General features: G+C 41.7%; 1 protein-coding gene across 1 annotated transcript in view; it reads left to right on the top strand.

Annotated features, from left to right (window-relative positions):
* The window catches only part of adgrb2 (adhesion G protein-coupled receptor B2), a gene marked incomplete at its 5' end in the record, with an annotated part of 277,462 nt that overhangs the window by 229,865 nt on the left and 26,457 nt on the right, over positions 1-21,140 (top strand). Inside the window, 6 exons of the mRNA XM_080441985.1 lie at positions 3,545-3,643; positions 8,163-8,262; positions 9,134-9,205; positions 14,650-14,742; positions 19,205-19,244; positions 20,059-20,073. Of these exons, the coding sequence (XP_080298111.1) occupies positions 3,545-3,643; positions 8,163-8,262; positions 9,134-9,205; positions 14,650-14,742; positions 19,205-19,244; positions 20,059-20,073 (419 nt within the window). The remainder of the gene's footprint in view (positions 1-3,544; positions 3,644-8,162; positions 8,263-9,133; positions 9,206-14,649; positions 14,743-19,204; positions 19,245-20,058; positions 20,074-21,140) is intronic.

Here is a 21,140-nt window from a genome sequence, read left to right as displayed (position 1 = left end):
TGAAAAGATTTTTATACATTTGAAAACTTGAAATGGGACATTCTGCATAATGAGTGCTTTTACTTAAGTACATTTTGAATTCTAGACTTTTACTTACTTTTTAACAGAGTATTTATATAATGCAGTATTGATACTTTTACTCAAGTAAAACATTTGAGTACTTTTCCCACCACTGCACACAAGCAAGTGTACGGATATTCACGCGTATAAACAAAAATAACACACGCACACAGTTATGGATATTGTACAGTACAGCGCATGCAGGCTCTCATACCCGTGCACGCCACTGAATTTCTAATTCCATCTGTGGTGGTTTTATCATCCTTACTAATCCAATGAGTGCAGATATCTGCAGCCTCCAGCCATATCTATGTTTCCAGTTCCATACACATCAGTTTAATCTTCTCTCTTTTTTTCCCCCCCTCCCTCCCCTCTCTCTTTCTCTCCTCACATTCTCTCCATTGTCAGCCGCTCAGACAAATTAAAATCAGTGCCTCTTTGCAGCAGCTCCAAGGGGTTAACAATAGAGACTGGCTCTCCAGGGGGTTTGATTAGCTTTTACCCCAGTGATGCAATCGAGATTAAGAAAATTAATATGGACAAACACGTTTACACGTGCACACATGCAGGGTATGTGCACGCACGCACGCACGCACGCACGCACGCACGCACGCACGCACGCACGCACGCACGCACGCACGCACGCACGCACGCACGCACGCACACCTTTCCACATTCACACTTTCAGACAGTGGTGGAGGAAGTACTCATATTTGTTACATAACCACTTAAACCCTATGCTTGGTACCGGAGTCCCTTTTTACCGATAACCGATATACCGATAATATGTCCAACTCCTAATTTCTGATACCGATATCAACCGATACCGATACTGTATATGCGGGCTTTTTCACCAAAAGTCAACTAATTGTCAGGTAACAACATCACATATCTAGTAAAATAAAATAGCTATAATATCAATATAATATCTAATAAATATAATATAATACAGTGATGTTGTTTTTCAATAAATTGACCTCCAGTGAGTCCCTCCAGTGAGTCCTGGAACTCACTGGAGGTCATTTGAATGAGCCCCACTAATCTTAGATTAGATGTTGGCCTATTTGACAGTTTAGAAGCATAACAATTGCTTTGATGCCTATAACATTAACGAGCATCAACAAGCGTCAGCTGGACACAGACACACACACCTGCCCTATGCAGTGCTCTAATTTGAAAGTGACTGGAGTCATTTCTCTGCAAAAGCCCTTGAATATGATGGAATATGATTAAGGATTACTGTGATTGTGGTAAGCTCACATTTCATATCTCACACACCATACAGTAAGAACTCCCGTAAATTATAAAAAAAAACGATACCGATATTTTCCGATATCACATTTTTATGCTAGTATTGGCCGATAATATCGGGAGGCCGATAATATCGGAGATCCCTACTAGTTACCTTTCAGTTTTTGCTCTACATTAAATATCTGCTTGTAGATCTGCTATTTTCTACAAAAGTTTCCCCACAATATGGACGCTGGAGTTTAAGTGGTTAAGTAAAGTAGGAATTCCACAATGGAGAAATACTAACAAGGAAAAGTCCTGCGTTCAAAATTGAACTTGAGTGAAAGCGCAAAAAGTATTTGCATCGATATATACTTGGAGCACCAAATGTAAAAGTACTAATTATGCAGAATGGCCCATTTCACAATCATATTATTGGATTGTAATTACTAATGCATTAATGTGTTCATCATCTTAATGTTGCAGCTGGTAAAGATGGGGGCCGATTTTAATTACTTTATGTGCTGCTGGCTAACTTACCCTATAATGTATAAATTAAGATGTAAATGATTGTGTTAATTAATGTGTAAATTGTGATGTATTACATCATATATTATCGGTTAATGTGTATGTGTTGCATTAATAATCTAAATATGCATAGTAACTAGCAACTAAAGCTGTAGTGAAGTGAAAAGTACTGCATTTAGGGTAGAGTAGAACAGTGGTTCTCAAACTTTATTTTGAAAGACCCCCCATAATGAGAGCGTACAAATGGAACCAGGACCCTTACGGGTCCATTTGGTTCCATTTGTACACTCTCAGAGTTGCAGACCTATAAGGGTCTATTTGTAACACCCACAAGGAACCTTGAGGGTCCCTGGACTGGAGTAGAGTATGTATTAAAAAAAAATCTAAATACTTAAAGTAAAAGTAAAGTACCTAGTTACTTTCCACCACTGCACAGTAGTAGTACATAGTGTTACTAAGTGGACGGGCTGTCGTTAGCGTAATGTATTTCCTTATGAAGCCATGGGGACATGGCTGGCACAAAGGCAATGAGCTGTGATGGGATGCTAATGTAGCATAGTCCATGCACGGCCCCATCACTCTCTGCTCCTTCAGCACACACACACACACACACACACACACACACACACACACACACACACACACACACACACACACACACACACACACACACACACACACACACACACACACACACATTGTTCCATTTGACTCCAAGCACCCAGCTGTAAGTAAACAGACAAAGAATAGGCTGTTCTCTACTTACAACCTGATAAGGCTTCTCTGCACACAGAGAAATATCCAGATAGCTTACGCAGCTTCTAAGGAGCTGCCTATTATTCAACCTCACTATCTCTCTCTCTCTCTCTCTCTCTCTCTCTCTCTCTCTCTCTCTCTCTCTCTCTCACACACACACGGACACGCACAAACAATGGACTTTTGTGCATGGCAGCTCATCATTCCCTTAATGCTGTCTGTTGCTAGGTTAAATCTATGTAGTGTATAAGGTCTATAACAATTCAACCACTACAATGATACTGACACACACGCACATACACACACGCACATACACACACTATGTGTCATTATGCACTGTTATTGAATAGAGAAAATAGATGATCTAGAAGCTCACAATGCATCGCAATGTGACGCGTGGTGAGCTTGTTGATCTACTATTTTAGATTTTCACTTATAATGACATGCCAAAAAATAGGGATGCGAGGTTGAAAGTGATTAAAAGACACTAACTCCTTTGTAACGTTGCAAATGTCTTGTCTCTCTCTTTCAGTCTCTTTTTTGCTCTGATTCAGTCTGTATTCTGTTTTCATCGATGCCGCTTTATGAGATCTGCTTTTTAATTTGGCTTTCTTTCTTTTTCTCCCTTTTCTTTTCCCCCCCTTTCCTCTCTCTTTTTTTATGTTTCAATTATTTTTGTTTTTGTTTCCCACCTGTACATTTTCCACATCATTTGTACAACTCTACATCCTTGGCCCTTACCCAACCATATATTTGTATGTGCGTGAATATGCGTACTTGTGTGTGTGGTGTGTGGTATATATATATATGTGTGTGTGCACTGTGTGTGTGTGTGCGTGTGTGTGTGTGTGTGTGTGTGTCTGTGTGTGTGTGTGTGTGTGCTGTGCGTGTGCGTGTGTGTGTGTGTGTGTGTGTGTGTGTGTGTGTGTGTGTGTGTGTGTGTGTCTGCGTGTGTGTGTGCGTCCTGAAGTGTCCCAGTGGAGGCTCGTAGCCGGCTGCTCCTGAAATGCTCCAAGTGTGGCGTCATCTCAAGCAGTGCTTTGCCCAGCGCTACTGCTGCCAGCGCCATGTTAGTCCATCTCCATCTCTCTCTTTCTCTACCCCTCCCTCTCTCTCTCTCTCTCTCCCTCTCCCTCTCTCTCTCTCCATCTTTCAATGAACCTTTTTCTTTAGCTATCTTGCATGCTCTATCCTTTAATCTTTCGATCCCACTTTGCTAGCTTGATTGCTCTCTCTATTTCTCTCTACATCCTTTGACCTCTCTCTTTCTCTCACTGTCTTCATTGCTCTCTCTCTCTCAATCTCTCTCTCTCTCTCTCTCTCTCTCTCTCTCTCTCTCTCTCTCTCTCTCTCTCTCTCTCTCTCTCTCTCTCTCTCTCTCTCTCTCTCTCTGTCTCTCCTTCTATCACCTTCTCTCTCTTGCTTTCCACGTGTTGATGTGGACAGATGTGTTGGTTTGTTATGACAGTCAGAGATTTTCAATTAGAAAAGAAAATATAAATATAGAAAGAAAGAAAGAAAGCTCCATTCCTCCATGCATTGTTATGATTGAATATTGTTCTCATGTATGCATACATCCCAGACCTGGGTTAAATTGCATTTATTTGAATAATTATTAGCAGCGGAAGGGTTTAACCTATTAAGACCTGAGGCCGATTCAAAAAAATGTATTACAAATACATATATTCAAAGATTTTCACACATTTTCACGATTTTTCAAAAATAGCAGATCTACAAGCTCGTAGCGCGGCACTCGGTGCCGCGCTACGAGCCTTGTAGATCTGCTATTTTTGAATAGCCAAAGAAATCTAAAATGACAGAGATGCGTTCCCGGTCTTGAAGGGTTAATGGATTAGGATTATTATTCAATCTCAACCATTTCTGCAGCGTTCTCATTTGTGCCACATTCTCCCAAATGGTCTATTATCATAAAAGCACATTTACATTTTACATTTACAATTCTGGCATTTAGTGGAGACAATTACCCGGTGCACCTTGCAACAAGGACATGTTTCCCTGCATAGCTCACCTACATTGGGAAACATCCAACATTAAGAAAAGTCAAGGCCAAATCCGTAGTTCCCAGAAAATGTTAATTCGATAATAAAGTATCGCGTTTATAGGAGTATAAGAGAGACCATGGTGGAGAGGGGGTTGATTTAGGGTGGATGGAGTGTGAGGTAAGGAGATGGATTTTCAGAACTTTAGAAAGGTTTTGTATTTCAAATGACATCTCACGATTTGTTCATGAAGGTTATGTTTGTCAAGTAAAATACTAGGTGTAATATTATTGGCAGATGAATCAATAAGTGCAGAAATATACGCCCCCCCCCCCCAAAAAAAAAAATTATACTTTAATATTGACTCAGTGTAGTCAATATTATACACCTACCTCATTTACACAGCACCAACCATCTTTTTGGTAACTAAGGGTGACATTTGCATTTAAATCAGCACATTGATTGACAGTCAATCACAGGTTTCGTGTCAAAGTAGGAGGGTTATGTAGTTAACTCTGGAATTGAAAATGGATCCTGCCTGTTTGAAAAATCAGTCACAGTGTATCATTAATGTCCACAGGCATATTTGTAGATGAACAGAGAATGTCTTCAATTTTCTTCCTTTTATTTTATTTTTGTCTCTTACCACTGCACAAGTAATCCTAACTATGTTGCTACCATTAGCCATAGATATGTGCTATTAGTATCTGTAACCTGAATGATGGAAGGAACACGTAAATATTTGTGAGAATTCTTGACATAAAACAAGAATTTTGCGACTTAGAGATGCAAATTATGAGGTTTCACAACAACGTCTGCCTCATAGTGGAATGAGCTGTCAAGGGCTTTCCTATTCATGATGCCAGCTGTTTAATCTATAAGTCATGCTCTACCATGTGTTTTTGCCAGCCTTGTTTTTAGGGCCCTAATGGTTTTACTGAGAAGGCATTTGATCAGCTGAATTATGTGTTAAAATCCTTCTCTTCTGTAAACATGTGCCAAAACAAATCAACATGAACCCCAAGTACAGCCACGTATTGGATATTGGATTAGCTACCGTAGATGTCCTAGCATGCTTTCCCCATATTTTCATTGGTTCCTCATCGGTTGCTGTGAAACAAGGCCAAGTTGCATAGAAATATGAACATAACTACAACTTGCCAGCTAAACCAATATTGCCAGCACATTTTCACGAAGCCAAATAGGTGTATATGTGCCAAAAGTACCAACAAAATAAGCAATGATATGCAAAGTTAATCGTCACTTCAGACTCCTACCTTGCACAAGTATACTTGAAAATGGAATGTTTGGTATCTAAATGGCGCAGCTGTCTTTCCATCAGGCCTATTATTTATTGAAGTGCCGTTACTGAACTGGTTTAAGTACCACCTTACTATCACTTCTGTCATGTTGAGTAGATGTCTGGCAGCATTTAAAACAAATATATGCGATATCTCCTTTTCCTTAGAATTGTAGAACCTTCATCATTTTATGTTGAGGGCGGCCAGGTCGTTTGGATGCAAAAGCCTGGTCCATGGGTTACAAGTTGGAAACGTTTCCAACCACGTCCCTGGATAGCGCTTTTTTTTCTGAATCTCATTATAGGTTTTGCATTTGCTTGTTAAATGCACCACCCCGCATTATGCAACTTCTCTGTTCTCAGTCGTAGCGTCGCACGGGGAGGTTATTTTTGAGGGTAATGAGATGAAAATGCTCTCCATGCAGCCACACAGCTCCTATCAGTATCACTTCATTTTAAACTTTACGGGATCACAAGGGGGTTTCTCAGACAGTCAGCTCGACTTTCTACTTCTTCGCATTCCACCTTGCGCATTCCCCAGTAACAACAAATTTAAAAAAGAAAGTAGGCACCATTCTTGTATACGGTGGTAGTTATTGCTCAACATGAAGGAATATTACCACTGCTTGTAGGTTCTAGTACAATCTGAACCTCCACATGCCGTTGACAGTCACTAAGTCATAAGCCATCAATGTGTGTAACGCCATGCGTCGAAGATAACCAAACATAATTACATTTGAAAGGCAGTAAAGATAATATAGGTGCTTTAAGTTTTTTGTAATGTTACTTGTCCTAAACGTAAACTAATATTTATTGTTGTATTCATTATGTAAGCCATAATGAACAACATGGTATCGAGTAGATGACAGACTAGGCAGAAGTCTGCTAAATTTGAGCATTTAGCACACCACATTTCCTGCTTGTACGAGACATAAGAGAGTCAATGGAGGGAACTTCACGAACACTCGATTGAGACTCTTATGTCAGAAAATGTTATCCGCTGGGGTTATTGCGCTTGCAAACCGTTGCAAAGTGTTTTTTTAATTATCTTTTTCTTGTTTTACTTTATTTAGCCAGGTGTTTATTTTCAGCCACGCCCTGCACACATAGACACACACTGAGACACACACTGAGACACACACTGACACAAAGCTGACACAAAGCGACATGTCGAGTAGCGTGTTCAGGTTTCAGTATTACCCAGCATTGGCCGGATATTGCGTGAGTGCAATAGGCTCCCTCTCCCTCCCCATCTCATTCTCCCTCCCGCCCTCTCTCCTGCATGCTCCCATTCCCTCCCCCTCCTCTCTCCTGTCTCTCTCTCCCTCTTTTTCCCTCTCCCACCCTCCCCATCTCCCTCGCTCTCTCTCCCTCTCTTTCTCTCTAACTGTATTATAGCATACAGTTTAATATTATTAAACCGTTTAATATTATTAAACTATATGATTAAATGAAATCTTTGAAACAATTCATTTCTGCCTTTTGGGGAAAATGAAATGCACTCTTCCTAAAACTATCCATTATATAGACACATATTTGTACACATTAATTATAAGTATACATTTATTATTTAAATATCTGTTTTTAATTGCCATGCAAGCTATGCGATTCGTTTATTTGCAATGACATGAGCTGTGTTGTGTGTTGGTTGGGAAACATTCTTTATATGGGGGGAAAACCACAATGTGAGACGGGAGTCATAATCGTTATTCTTGTATTCATACATGGCCCTCAGCCATAATAGTTATGAAAGGATGTGCATGCATACTCTATGTCTCCATGTAATTAGACTGCACTGTCTATCAGAGTGATGCTCACACAGCATGAAGAGCGGAAATTGGCGTCTGACTTCAGCATGTGCTACACACACACTCACACACACACGCGCGCGCACACACGCACACACACCTCAGAAGCCCCATATCAGTAATTTCCAGTCTAGCCTCCCTATAGGTCGTGCCTCTGTCTATCAACTCAAAGTTTGCCGGGCGTGCGTTGAACATGTGCCGTATAATTGTGAGCGGTTGTCAAAGTTGTAGATAGATACTCACGTCGTCCGCATACAGGGGATTTCACATGGACCTGCTTCTGCCTGTCATCCTCAGCGTGCTCACCGCTTATAGCTCGCGCGTGTGTGTGTGTGTGTGTGAGAGGAATGAAACATGTGTAATCTGGTTTGAGATTGAATCCCCCATTCCTTTCCTTCCCTTCTCTCCCTTCCTCCCTCCCTCCATCTTCTCTTTTCTCTACTCCTCCTCGCTCTCTCTATCTATCTCTCTCTCTCTCAGGGCCTCTCTGTGGAGTTCCTGCGTGGTTCTCCCTCTCTTGGCGTTGACCTGGATGTCAGCGGTGTTGGCCATTACCGACCGACGCTCCACACTCTTCCAGGTGCCGCCCGCTCTCTCCACCTCACACACCACAACGTGCACACATCAGCAAAAAAACAGAGACTCCCACAGAACCGTTTGGCCATTAAAACAAATGGATTCGCTGGTTAAATGCTCCATACTGTACTTACTTCCTTTTTTCAACTTTGGGCAGTTTCTCTGCAAACAAAGTTTATTTGTATACAGTTGCACATTTCAACAACAAAGGCAATTCAAAGTGCTTTACACAAAACATTAAGAGCATTAAGAGAGAGTGAAAAAGTAACACATTATAAAAGGACATTTGAATACAATTGAAAATAGTTATTAAAAAAAGTTAAGAGAATAGAAAATAACAATAAGCTGAGATGAAACAGATAAAAAATACGAGAATAAAATTACAGTGCTGCACAAGAGATGAATCAATAACCTCAATAAAAGGCAATGGCAAACAGAAAAGTTTTCAGCTTTGATTGAAAATAACTGAGAGTTGCAGCAGACCTGCAGTTTTTCTGGGAGTTTGTCATAGCTATACGTGGTGCGTTAAAAACTGAACTAACATTAGTTAGTTTTGACTCTGGGTTCAGAAAGCGGACCTGTCCCAGTTGGCCCTTAGATGTATGGATGGTTGAGAAGATCAGACATGTATCGTTGTGTTGCTTTATAAACCAACGGCGGTATTTTGAAACCAAATGATTTGACAGACAGGAAGCCAGAAGGACAAAATAGCTAACTCAAAGTTATCCATTCTCTCTCTCCCCAAGGTACAAATAAATGTATTGTTGTTGCTCTATAAACCAACAGCAGTGTTTTGAAACCAATTCTTTGACAGACAGGAAGCCAGAAGGACAAAATAGCTAACTCAATGTTATCCATTCTCTCTCCCCCCCAAGGTCCTCTTTGCCGTCTTTGACTCTGTCCAAGGTTTTGTCATCATCACCGTCCATTGTGCCATGCGCCGAGAGGTGAGTCTTAACTTGTATCTCCCTTATACTCCCCCTCCGCCGCCTTTCCTGCATATTTCGGTCAGACGACTCGAGACACCCACCAGGGGAAGTCAAGTGAAACAGAGTGAAAGTCAAGTGAAACTTTCCAAGGTGGAAAGTAACCAAGTACTTTTACTTAAGTACTGTAAGTAAAGTGTACAATTTTGAGGTATTTGTACTTTACTTGAGTATTTCCAATTTCCAATACCTTTACTTCTACTCCACTACATCTCAGATCCAAATTTTGCACTTTTACTCCACTACATTTATTTGAAAACGTATTAGTTACTAGTTACTTTGTAGATTTTGATTATCATTACAAAACCTACATTAACCACTTCAGCTCTGTATACATTTCGGCCATTTGAAAATACCGATCTACAGGCCCACAATTCGTCACGATGCGACGCATTGTGAGCTTGTAGATCTGCTATTTTCAAAAGATTTTTATACATTTGAAAACTTCACTGCATAATGAGTACTTTTAATTTTGGTACATTTTGATGCCAATACTTTTGTACTTTTTACTCATTTTGAATTCCGGACTTTTACTTGTAACAGAGTATTTCTACATTGCAGTATTGATACTTTTATTTAAGGAAAGCAATTGAGTACTTTTTCCACCACTGGCTAACATTTTGACGATGGGGTGGCTGGGGCAAAAAATGGTCAGCAGCAGCAAAGGTGGAATCAGGTCAACGGCAGCAATGAGTGAGTGTGAGCTTTTAAACAGACTTAAACAGTCATTGACATATCTGACATGCAGTGGTGGAAAAAGTACTCACATGTTTTACTTAAGTAAAAGTATCAATACTGCAATGTAGAAATACTCTGTTACAAGTAAAAGTCCGGAATTCAAAATGTACTTGAGTAAAAGTACAAAATATTGGTATCAAAATGTACTTAAAGTACCAAAAGTAGAAAGTATTCATTATGTAGAATGTCCCATTTCAAGTATTCAAATGTATACAAATCTTTTGAAAATAGAGGATCTACAAGCTCACAATGCGTTGTGAGCTTGTAGATCGGCTGAAATGTATATAGGGCTGAAGTGGTTAATGTATATTTTGTAATAATAATCAAAATAAAAGTAACTAATAAAGTTTTCATATAACTGTAGTGGAGTAAAAGTACAATATTTGCATCTGAAGATGTAGTGGAGTAGATGTAAAAGTATTGGAAAATGGAAATACTCAAGTAAAGTACAAATACCTCAAAATTGTACTTAAGTACAGTACTTAGTTACTTTCCACCACTGCTGACACGTCACCTGACTCAGTGAGGAGGCACTCCTTAGAGTCGTCTGCCTGAACTTGATCTACTCACTCACTTTATTTGTGGCTATAAGCTGATCGTGTGGTGTCCACACGGATTTCCTGTGCCAACGTATACATAACCCCAGCATGAGATGACCTTTACGACCTGTCCTTTCACCAGCAGGTGGCATGAATCTTCACAAAATGTCATGCTCACTTAGCAGGTCATTTTGAAGCCATGTCAGAATGGGAAAGGGGTTACCTAGCCTGGTAAACCCTCCCTCCGGGAGGGGGGTTTACCAGGCTAGGGGTTACCCGCCATGTAATCTCTCAAGAACAGATTCTGCTCTGCGTTGGAATCTGTCGTGAAGGCTCGTCATAACATGTACGCACTGGGCTACAAGTGGGCGTGCCTTCAGATCAGGAAGCAGGCTGCGCTTTACCCAATCAAATGTAGTGGGCGGGATTCACGTGTCCGTCGATCTTTCCCCCTCGAAACAAACCCAAACTAATTTAACAATAGCGTCCGCGGAGCAGACAAAACCACGGAAAGATATTCACATTTTAACTTACTCTTTCATCATAGAAACAAGTGGGCTTATAACCAAAACGATCCATGTTCTCTGGGAGAAGTGCTGTTAGTGTTCCGTGTAGAAATATTGTTAGTGGGAATGAAAACATAGTGGCACCACCGGAAGTGAAAGCTGAAGGCAGACCAAAACCCCGGTTTCCTTTGCGCACGGGTGCTACGTCGCCATTGTCCCAGAGCCAGTGAGAGATAGTACAAACAGCAGAGGGCGCTGTTTTTCATTCTCACTGGCTCTGGGTTCCCAGATTGCCCGCCATGTATCTATGGATGATGTTTTGGTATAATGCAATTTGATTGTGCAGAATTGTCCAGCTGATCTGGGATCATTTTAAAGAGATTAGTGTGGCGCCCTATGGAATAAGACCATAAACCCCTATCTAATGCCCCCTGATACTTAGTTCAGTTCCCCCTGGGAAAGCAGCACTTTATTATTATTATTATTATTGCTATTCTTAAAATGATTGTTTAGATGTACTGTATAGAGAGTATAGAGAGAGGAAAGCAGGGATGACATTGTAGATATATGTTTGTCGTTCTTACTTGTGCTCAAGTCTTATTTATTATTTCAGAAATATACAATCAATAGGCTTCTATTCTTCTATGTTTATTACAGGATCATCCATTTCACATCATCTGTAAATGCATCCTCTTTAGCTGGCACTATCCAGCCCACCCCCCACCCCCCCCCTCCCTCCCTCCCTGCCTACATCCTAAAGATTGGTTATGATTACCGGCTACACTTTATATCGTAAAGTGAATTTTCTAAATGCTTGGAATGCTTAGCCCATGTTAAATCAATATCACAAAGGAGGAGGGATCAACGTAAAGTAAATCCAGGAATTATTTTAGTTAATGTATGAAAATCCCCCCCTGCCATAGACCAAGAGTAATCCCTCGTAGCTTTGGCAAAGCAGGCACAAAAAAAAAGAGAGAGCGGCACAGAGAGCGAGGAGAAGAGATTGCAGGAAAAAAGAGCAAATAAGAGAGAGCGGGAGAGAGGAGAGAGAACAGATGAAGACAAATGAGGAGTGACGGTGTAAAATGGGCGAAACAATACAGAACAAAAGGCCTCTAGTTGCGTACGGTAAACATCGGAGTGGAGTGCGTGCAGTTAAGTGTGTTTCCGCGTGCCTTCGCAGTATGAAGCGCTGTATCCAGAGCATCTGAAGGCGTTGTGATGGGAAATGAAAAGGACTGTGGTGTCACAGGCATCCCTGCTGAGATCTGTGGAGGAGAAGCTAGTGAGCGAGCAAAGAGAACGAAACACGCTCAGCGGCAAGGGGTGTTGTGATTAGTCGGGAATGGGTTGGAAATAAACGACAGATATAGTCTATACCAGGAGGGAGGAGAGAGATGGACCCAGAGAGACAAAAGATGGACAGAGGATCGAATTTGTGATTAATGGAGAGAGAGAGAGAGAGAGAGAGGTGCGGAGAGAGTGGTGTAAAGTAACTAAGCACATTTACTCAAGTACTGTACTTAAGTATAATTCTGAGGTATTTTTTACTTTACTGGAGTATTTCCAATTTTCAGTACTTTTACTTCTACTCCACTACACCTCAGAGGCAAATATTGTACTTTTGCTCCACTACAATTATATGAACACTTTAGTTTCTAGTTACAGTACTTTGCAGATCAAAATTATTATATTATAAAACATACATTAACCACTTCAGCCCTATTTTCTACATAGGCTATTTGAAAATAGCCGATCTACAAGCTCACAACGCGTCGCATCGCGACGCGTTGTGAGCTTGTACATCTGCTATTTTCCAAAAATGTAGTACTTTTACTTTTGGTACTTTAAGTACATTTTGATACCAATACTTTCGTACTTCCGTAATTCCGGACTTCTACTTGTAACAGAGTATTTCTACAATGCAGTATTGATACTTTTACTTAAGAAATGTGAGTACTTTTTCCACCACTGGGCAGAGACAGAGGGAGAGATGCATAGTGAGGTTTCTTTTTTCTCTCTCTCTACGCGTATGCTATACATCTCTGCGAGATTGCATGCATAGATGTATGGAGCAGCGTGATTGGAGAGAGAAGAGGATGGTGATGAGAGAGAGAGAGAGAGTAGAGAGAGAGAGCAGTATGGATCCACAGAGAGGCTGTTTGCTTTGAAGTCAGAATTAGCTGCATCGGGCACCATCACTCACACACACACACGCACACACGCACACACACACACACGCACCCCCCCCCCCCCCCCCCACACACACACACACAGAATAAAGCACAAGTACGGGTTTGCACAGAGAGAGAGAGGGGTGGTGTGCAATACAAAAAATTGGAAGCTAGGAATACACCATAGCATGCAGTATTAATCGGACATGGTCGCTACAGGAGTACAAATATGCATCAACTGCATGCATCACACACACACACACACACACACACACACACACACACACACACACACACACACACACACACACACACACACACACACACACACACACACACACACACACACACACACACACACAGTCACACACACACGCACATACACACACACACATACGTGTGTCTCACACGTGTGTCTCACACACACACGTCTCTCTCACACACACACACACAAACACACACACACGTCACACACCACACACGGTACACAGATTACGAGGCCCCCCGCTGAGTGTGAAGATGACTGTTTTCTGTCTTCTATTCTTGTGCGGCTCTCTTGCGTGAATGCTCCGTCTCCACATCGTGATAGTCTTATGAGATTTGACAGTCGGCACTTTGAGAAACGATCCAGCTCAGCAGCAGGCAACAAAGATATCCATCACACGGGGCATAATAGTGGAAACACACCAAGTTGGCTGCATGAAATAGTCTACGTGGAGATCCATCAAGATGGGCTGCGATAGAGCCGTGTCACAGCCAATCTGGTGAAAGTGTTTCTCGGTATGAGGGACAGTGCCTCTATGCCCGACACTCTGTGTGCGTTCTCTCTTCTCTTCACACAGGGGTTGCCGGTTTAGCAGTCTTTACCGTTCGCGGGAAAATGTGTCGTCTACCTACGTTTAGTTTTGGGGAGTTTGGTTACCTGTAAACATTGTTCTTTTTTTAATACTTTGGGCTATTCAAAAATAGCAGATCTACTTGCTCGTACTAGCTTGTAGATTTTGCATAGAGCTCGTAGATCTGCTATGAAAAAAAATTAATTGTGAACATTTGTGCAAATCTTTGAATATATATATATATATATATATATATATATATATATGTTTTTTAAAGCAAATAGTTTTTACTCAATTCTTTGCTTCTGGGATTTAGAAGACATTCTACATGTATTCGTCCACGGAGATTTTAGTTGTATATAAAAGTATATATATAGAAAGATTTGCACACATTTTCACAATGTCTTTTCAAAAATAGCAGATCTACAAGCTCATAGCTTGTATACCTGCTATTTTTGAATAGCCAAAGAAAATCTAAAAATGACACAGACGCGTTCCCGGATTGAATGTGTTAACCATCTTTAAACCTTTCCATTTATCTCTTACCCTCCCTCCCCTTCCCCCACGTCCCTTTATATTCAACCTCCCCGTCCCCCCCGTCCCCCCTCCCAGGTGCAGGACGCAGTGCGCTGTCGAATGGGCGGGTGCAAAGATGACAGCGAGAACTCGCCGGACTCCTGCAAGAATGGACAGGTGCAGATCATGGTGAATAGCGTTTCCATTTCATGAACCCATGAGCAATACCTCCCCAACTAACAGCGACCAGGGGCGGATTCCCCCCCCCCAAACTTCAGCCCTCATGACAAGAATCGCAATCCTTGTGATTCTCTTATCTCCTAAAACTTATAACTGGCTTTTTTTTTTTATTCCTTTAATTTCATTATTGTTCATTCAAGCTGGCCACATTTTCCATGTCATTTCCCATGCCTATCTTTGTACCTCCTGGCGTGACATTAACTTTCCAACTCCCCATAAAATGGTTGACGCTGAGCAATGACATAGTACTTAATAGTTCCGAATGCTGGCAATATATCAAGTTCCAAAAACAAAACTTTGACAACCGCTGTTGGCTGCGCTTCCTGCAGGCCCTTAAAGTGTGTGTGAATTATGACGGGTAAAAGGAACAAAGCTTTTATGGTAGCTAAGATTCTGTGCATTATCAGCAAACCAGACAATGCAGCAGCACTTTTGTTTACCCTAAGCTGTCCTCATCTTTATTCAAAGTGTGTGCGCCCACGTAAGGTTATTTTGTTCCAAAACGCGGTTAATAGCGTGATAAATCATAGAGACTTGAACTGCCGTTGCCAATGTCACCACGGTCACACTGCTGCGGTGAAAGCGCCAGTTACTGCAACTCCCATCTCTCGATTCACTTTATTCTTCCAATAGACTCATTTACAGTAATGGCCATGGGCTCCCCAATGCACCACTGAGGTTAAGGAGATTTAACATTGGAGCAATCGATCTGTGAGGGAAATTGTGAGGACGCCGTCTTCTTTTATTTATTTATTATATTATCATTCCTTTTTTCTTTTTTCTACTGTTCATTTTGGTACCTCAGCGGAGGAGCAAATGTAAGCCCACTTATTGAAGATTTGATATTTGTCATATAAAGCTGTGATATTTATGAGCAATAGATGTTTATAGAACTCAGAGCTCTTCACCTTAATTGCCAAAGAGGTGTGAAAGTCTGGTGCGTAGGCAGACATGTTTAAAAAGTCTTTAGACAAAACAATATTTAACAAACATGACGGAACAACACGTCTTTGATAAAGACTTTACAAGCAGACTGTCATCTCTTCCCTTCTCTCACATCTTTCTTCTCCTGCTTTCTCATATTTCCTTCCATCTATCACTTTGCCTCCCATGCCATCAGAAGAGCCAAAACGTGAGCTACTGTGGCCAACAACAGTACGGCTCCCTGCGTTATGGCGGCTCGCCGTGCTCTCCGGCTTGCCACCAACAGCCGGGCCTGCTTGTGTGCCGCCAGTCGCCCTGCCCGCAGGGGAGCCGCCCGGGGTGTTACCTCACTCTGCCCCACAACAACAGCCACGGCCACAACCACGGCCTCAGCCACAGCCACAGCCACAGCCACGGCCACGCTCTCAGCCTCGGGCGCAACCATAGCCCGTTCCTGCTGAACAATTTCCCCAACCACGCCCGCGATCATAGCCACGTCCACAACCACATCGGCAGCCAACCAGTATGTCAAACTGTGTGTAGTTGAGCAGATATATAGCTGTGGTGAATGTCTGTAGAATCCGTAGTGGTAATGAAGGTGCAATCTGTAAAACGATGATCTTGATCTCACATTGAGGCTCAGTGGCCTTGTGGTTAGAGTGTCCGCCCTGAGACTGGGAGGTCGGTGTTCGATCCCTGGCCGGGTCTTACCAAAGACTCTAATAATGGGACCCAGTGCCTCCCTGCTTGGCACTCAGCATCAAGGGTCGGATTGGGGTAAGTCCCTGCGACATACTAGCGTCATGTCCAGGGGGTGTACTTGTACATCAAGCTGCCTCAAGCTGCCTCATGCTAAGGAAAACAGGAGATAGGCTCCTGCCCTATTGGGCCTCAGGGCTCGGCAAGGCTTACTTACTTACACATTGAGACATCAGTCACTTCTCATACATGATCCATCCGATTTCTCTGTAGGTTACATATTGCACCTTTAAATCAAAGTAGAAATAACGTATACTGTAGGTAGAATATGTTTTGTTGCCATTTTATGTGGGGCTACAGTACTGCATACTATTATGACATGTCAAGTTCCGGTGCCGATAGAAAGTTGAACAGTTAAAATCAGTTCATAATTAAAAAGTTATATTTTTGTGAATATTAGAGAAGGGTGGGTTGAAGGAGATAAATTGTGGGTTGGTAAAAAGGGGAGAGGGAGATATCCTCCATATCCTTGCTTGTGCGTTTAGGAAAAAAAGCCTTGTTTACTCTGCTGCAGATGAATTTCGTACGTACAGGTTTTTCTCTCTTGAGAGTGTTTTTCCCTTCTCTTTCTGCTTTTCATACCACCTCCCCACTTTTTCTCAACCACTGTGGCGTGCCCAAACTGTCAAAAATCTGTGGTTTACTATCCAAACAAAGCCTTTTGTAAGTGTATCCCATGGAGGCCAGGGGGAGGCTCTGTCATGACAGAAGAGAGGGCCACACCGGCATAGCAATGAGTGTTGTTACATTAATGCATACTACTGTAGCTTCAAATGAAGCCTATTTTAGAGAACCGAACAGTAACTTCTGCTCAACGCGGTTTAATCCAAACACCCCTAATGAACACAGATGATCATATAAAGTTCTGATGAGAGCAAATAAACCGCATTTTTTGCATTATCTGTTAAATTACTTCAGCAGTATGAATTCAGCAAGGTGGGTTCACATGAGGATGCTTTGACTCAAGCTGAGTCATCAAAGCTATTGTTTACTTCATGCCCGATTTCCCCCTGATGACCAATTTTTAGTCAAGGGGACAGCGGCGTTTTGCCTCGAATAACACAGCAGATAATAGTACTGTTGAATAGGCATTTTGTACCTGGCGTATATCCCCACAATACCTGCCATGCCTCCGTTAGACGGAGCTGGCTCTGCCGAAGCAAACTGGAATTTTACACCGTCAGAGGTAAAATGTCAGTCACGCATGTCGAGATGCTGAAACGGATTCAAATTCCGAAAGCAATCTTTGTTTTTAATTAGAGTTGGAAGTATAGGGACACGTTCCATGCAGCAAATTCACCGTGAAAGATGGGAAAACATGTTTCTAGTATAGACTCTGATCCCCTGAATAAGACCCTGATCAGGTGTTATTTCCCCCCTCCACCATTATCTGTATAATTGTCTTTGTTCATACCAGACCTCCTCCTATATATCAGACCTCCTAATGTGTCATAAGATATGATATGCTATTATAAACCTTTTTTTTAAGATATTACTTTTTCATTGATAGTCTACAATGAAGATTGACAGGATATGGGTAGAGAGAGTCAGGGATTGACACAGGCTGGGGAATCGAACCTAGGACTACACGCCTTAAACACTCGGGTATATTGGCGCCCCAAGTTAAACCTTTATTGATCACCAGTAGCAGCAAGTGCAGTAAGAATGAAACATGTAAGAGTAATGGTCAAGAACCAAACCAAGTTAAATAAGAATAAGACAATTATAATACAAAATAAAGATAAATACTGAGCTGCCATGGCCCTAGGTACGATATCTGCGCTAGATCTTTGAATGAGCGAATGAGTGATGTACCATTATCACATTGACCGCCAGAGGTTAATCTCATAATGTACTCACCAGTGCCAACGTTTTATTGTTGTTTTTTGTTTTTTTCACGTCGCCATAGATCTTGTTAAAATCCTTAAGATTGAGCCACACGGTCTGTTTACATCGGCGACATCTCCCTGCGTGTACCAGTCCAAACCACGTGTCAAACGGAGCCGCCATGTTTGAGTTCTGACCGTTTAAGTTAACATGGGAAATGCGAGGATGAAAAACTACATGTTTACAGGGGCTTTTACAGGGGTTTTTGTGTACGACTTAGAATGGAGGCAGACGGGAAACAAAAAACGGGATCGCACTTCCGGTCGACATCGGGTGGTGTTACACTGAAAATGGTCCCCCTAGAAAATTGAAAAAAAAAAATAATCGAAAAAAAGGAAAAAGCACCACAGCCCGTAGGCTACGGGATCGGCGCTTAACCGTTGGATTTAACGGCCCGTAGAACTACGGGCCCGGCGGTAAATGTGTTATACAATAAATATACTGAGAACATGTGAATGAATCATTCTCCATCTAGTGAATATATAAATGAGCATACGGGTGGGTATATCAACAAAGAATATAAGGAACAGGTATGTATACAGACTATCAACAAAGAGTATAAGAATGAATGGAAACAGATTATATGGAAACAGAGGCCTTTCTTGACTAAAGGACAAATCAGAGCATCAGGGTCATTGGATGTGTTACCGTTACAGTATATATATAAGAACATATATCCTATTACTCTCCTGGCCTCTACTGCTGCTAATCTGGCCACTGCATGTGTGACTTTTATCAGACAAGTCACGCAAAGCAGGCTTGATCACGCTCTCATACGTGACACAAACAAGAGTGCACACTTACTCAATGTCCTTTCCATCTCTCTCTATCTCATTCTCAGACGGACTTTGAGAAGGATGTGGATTTGGCATGTCAGACGGGTAAGTCTCTGTCTGTCTCTCTCTCTCTCTCCCTCCCTCCCTTTCTCCACCCCTCCCTTGCTTTTTTTCTTTCCTTTCATCTATGTTCGTATCCATTTAAACATGGGATTAGAGTAGCAGAGAGGAAGCAGTGAGCTGTAACGCCGCTCTGCTGCTGTGCATGTCAATGTGATTCTGTGATGGGCGGGACCTATTAGGCTCCCCGTCAGTCACGCGGGATCTGCCCAATCAAAAGAGTGTTTTGGATGGCATGAGTTTGGATGAGACTGATTCAGTGTGTTCAGCGTGTGAGGCCTCCTCCTATCATCTGTGTGCGTGTGCATGCGTGAGTGTGTTTGTGTGTGTGTGTGTGTGTGTGTGTGTGTGTGCGTTTGCGCGTGTGCTTCTGTCTGTCTGCGGATGCACATACAGTAACCGTGTGTGTGCGAGTGCATGCATAGACAGTGGTGGAAAAAGTACTAAATTGTTTTACTTGTAAAAGTATCAATGAAGTGGTTAATGTATGTTTGTAATGATAATCAAAATCTACAAAGTAACTAGTAACTAAAGTTTTCAAATATACGTAGTGCGGTAAAAGTACAATATTTGGTTCAGAAATGTTTTGGAGTAGAAGTAAAAGTATTGGAAATTAGAAATGCTCAAGTAAAGCACAAATACCTCAAAATTGTACTTAAGTAATTGTACTTAGTTACTTTACACCACTGTGCATACAGTATGGTTATCTCTGAATCCAGATGTTTATCATGGTTGTCTTGAGTTCAACATGTGTTTTGTAAAATTAACACAGAGCCACTCTTTCCCTCCACCCCTGCAGAGAGAGGACACCCATGTAAGTTTGTCACACACCTGACCTTCGCTACTCCGCTTTGGGCCATGCAGTCCTAAACTCATATACGTAACTCCTTGCTCATTGGCTCCTGTTGGCCTGTTGGATGCAGATGTGAGGGGATAGGATGGGTTGAGCCGAACGTGTCACACGCCTATCCGGTCCTTTCAGATCAGTTAGCGCCAACAGAGTAGGAAGCAGAGAAGGTGCTAGTTGTTGTGTTTAGTGACGGCCAGTCCACATAGTAGTATGCTTTGATCTAAAGGTGCTGTAAGTCATTTATTTATTTAAAAAATATATATATTGATATTCTGGTCACCCGTTTTCCAGCTCTTTAATCAACAGAAAATAAATGTTCAGGTTGGACACCAATTTGATCCGATCAGGAGAGAGAACCCTTCACTTTTATAGTATTCTAGTTCCAATTTTGTCTGCTATTTTTGTTTTGTTTGTTTAATCGCTTCCAATTTCACTTTATTTATCCTGTTTTTTATTTATTTTATTTATCTTCTATGAGTTCTCTCCATGAAATCAGTGTCTCGACCTGAACATATTTTTTCACTTCACTAAAGAGCTGGAGAGACGGGGAGAACACTGAACAAACACTCTATAGCAATGATTATTATCTGAATATAGAGCTATTTAATGCTTATTTGAACAAATAATTATCACTTACTCCACCTTTACGCCCGATTTATACCTCATTGTACGACGGTGTCGCTCGCCGGAATTAACCGATCTACAAGCTCACACGTTGCATCTGCTATGTTCGGCAAGCGACACACGTTGTAAGACAGAGTATAAATTAAGCATTAGTGCCCAGTCCCAATTACTGGCCAAGTGTGTACCTTGACAATGTGTTGTTTTGCATGAAACTGAAGTACGTTGCTGGCTCTCTATGCACAGCAGCCATAATGGAAAGAAATTGGGCCTCTGCAATGACTTCCTTCACAGGTGTTACCAATGATTGTAGTGAAGGCTCTGTTCCATTTAGTGTAGACCAGTGGTTCTCAAACCTTTTAATTTCAAGGACCCCCCATAACTCTGAGAGTGTACAAATGGAACCAAAT

The sequence above is a fragment of the Gymnoscopelus braueri genome, assembly GCF_963280865.1.
Source record: "Gymnoscopelus braueri genome assembly, chromosome: 11".
NCBI lineage: Eukaryota > Metazoa > Chordata > Actinopteri > Myctophiformes > Myctophidae > Gymnoscopelus > Gymnoscopelus braueri.
The sequence above is the reverse complement of the archived record's forward strand: the minus strand, read 5'-3'. Positions and strand labels throughout refer to the sequence as shown.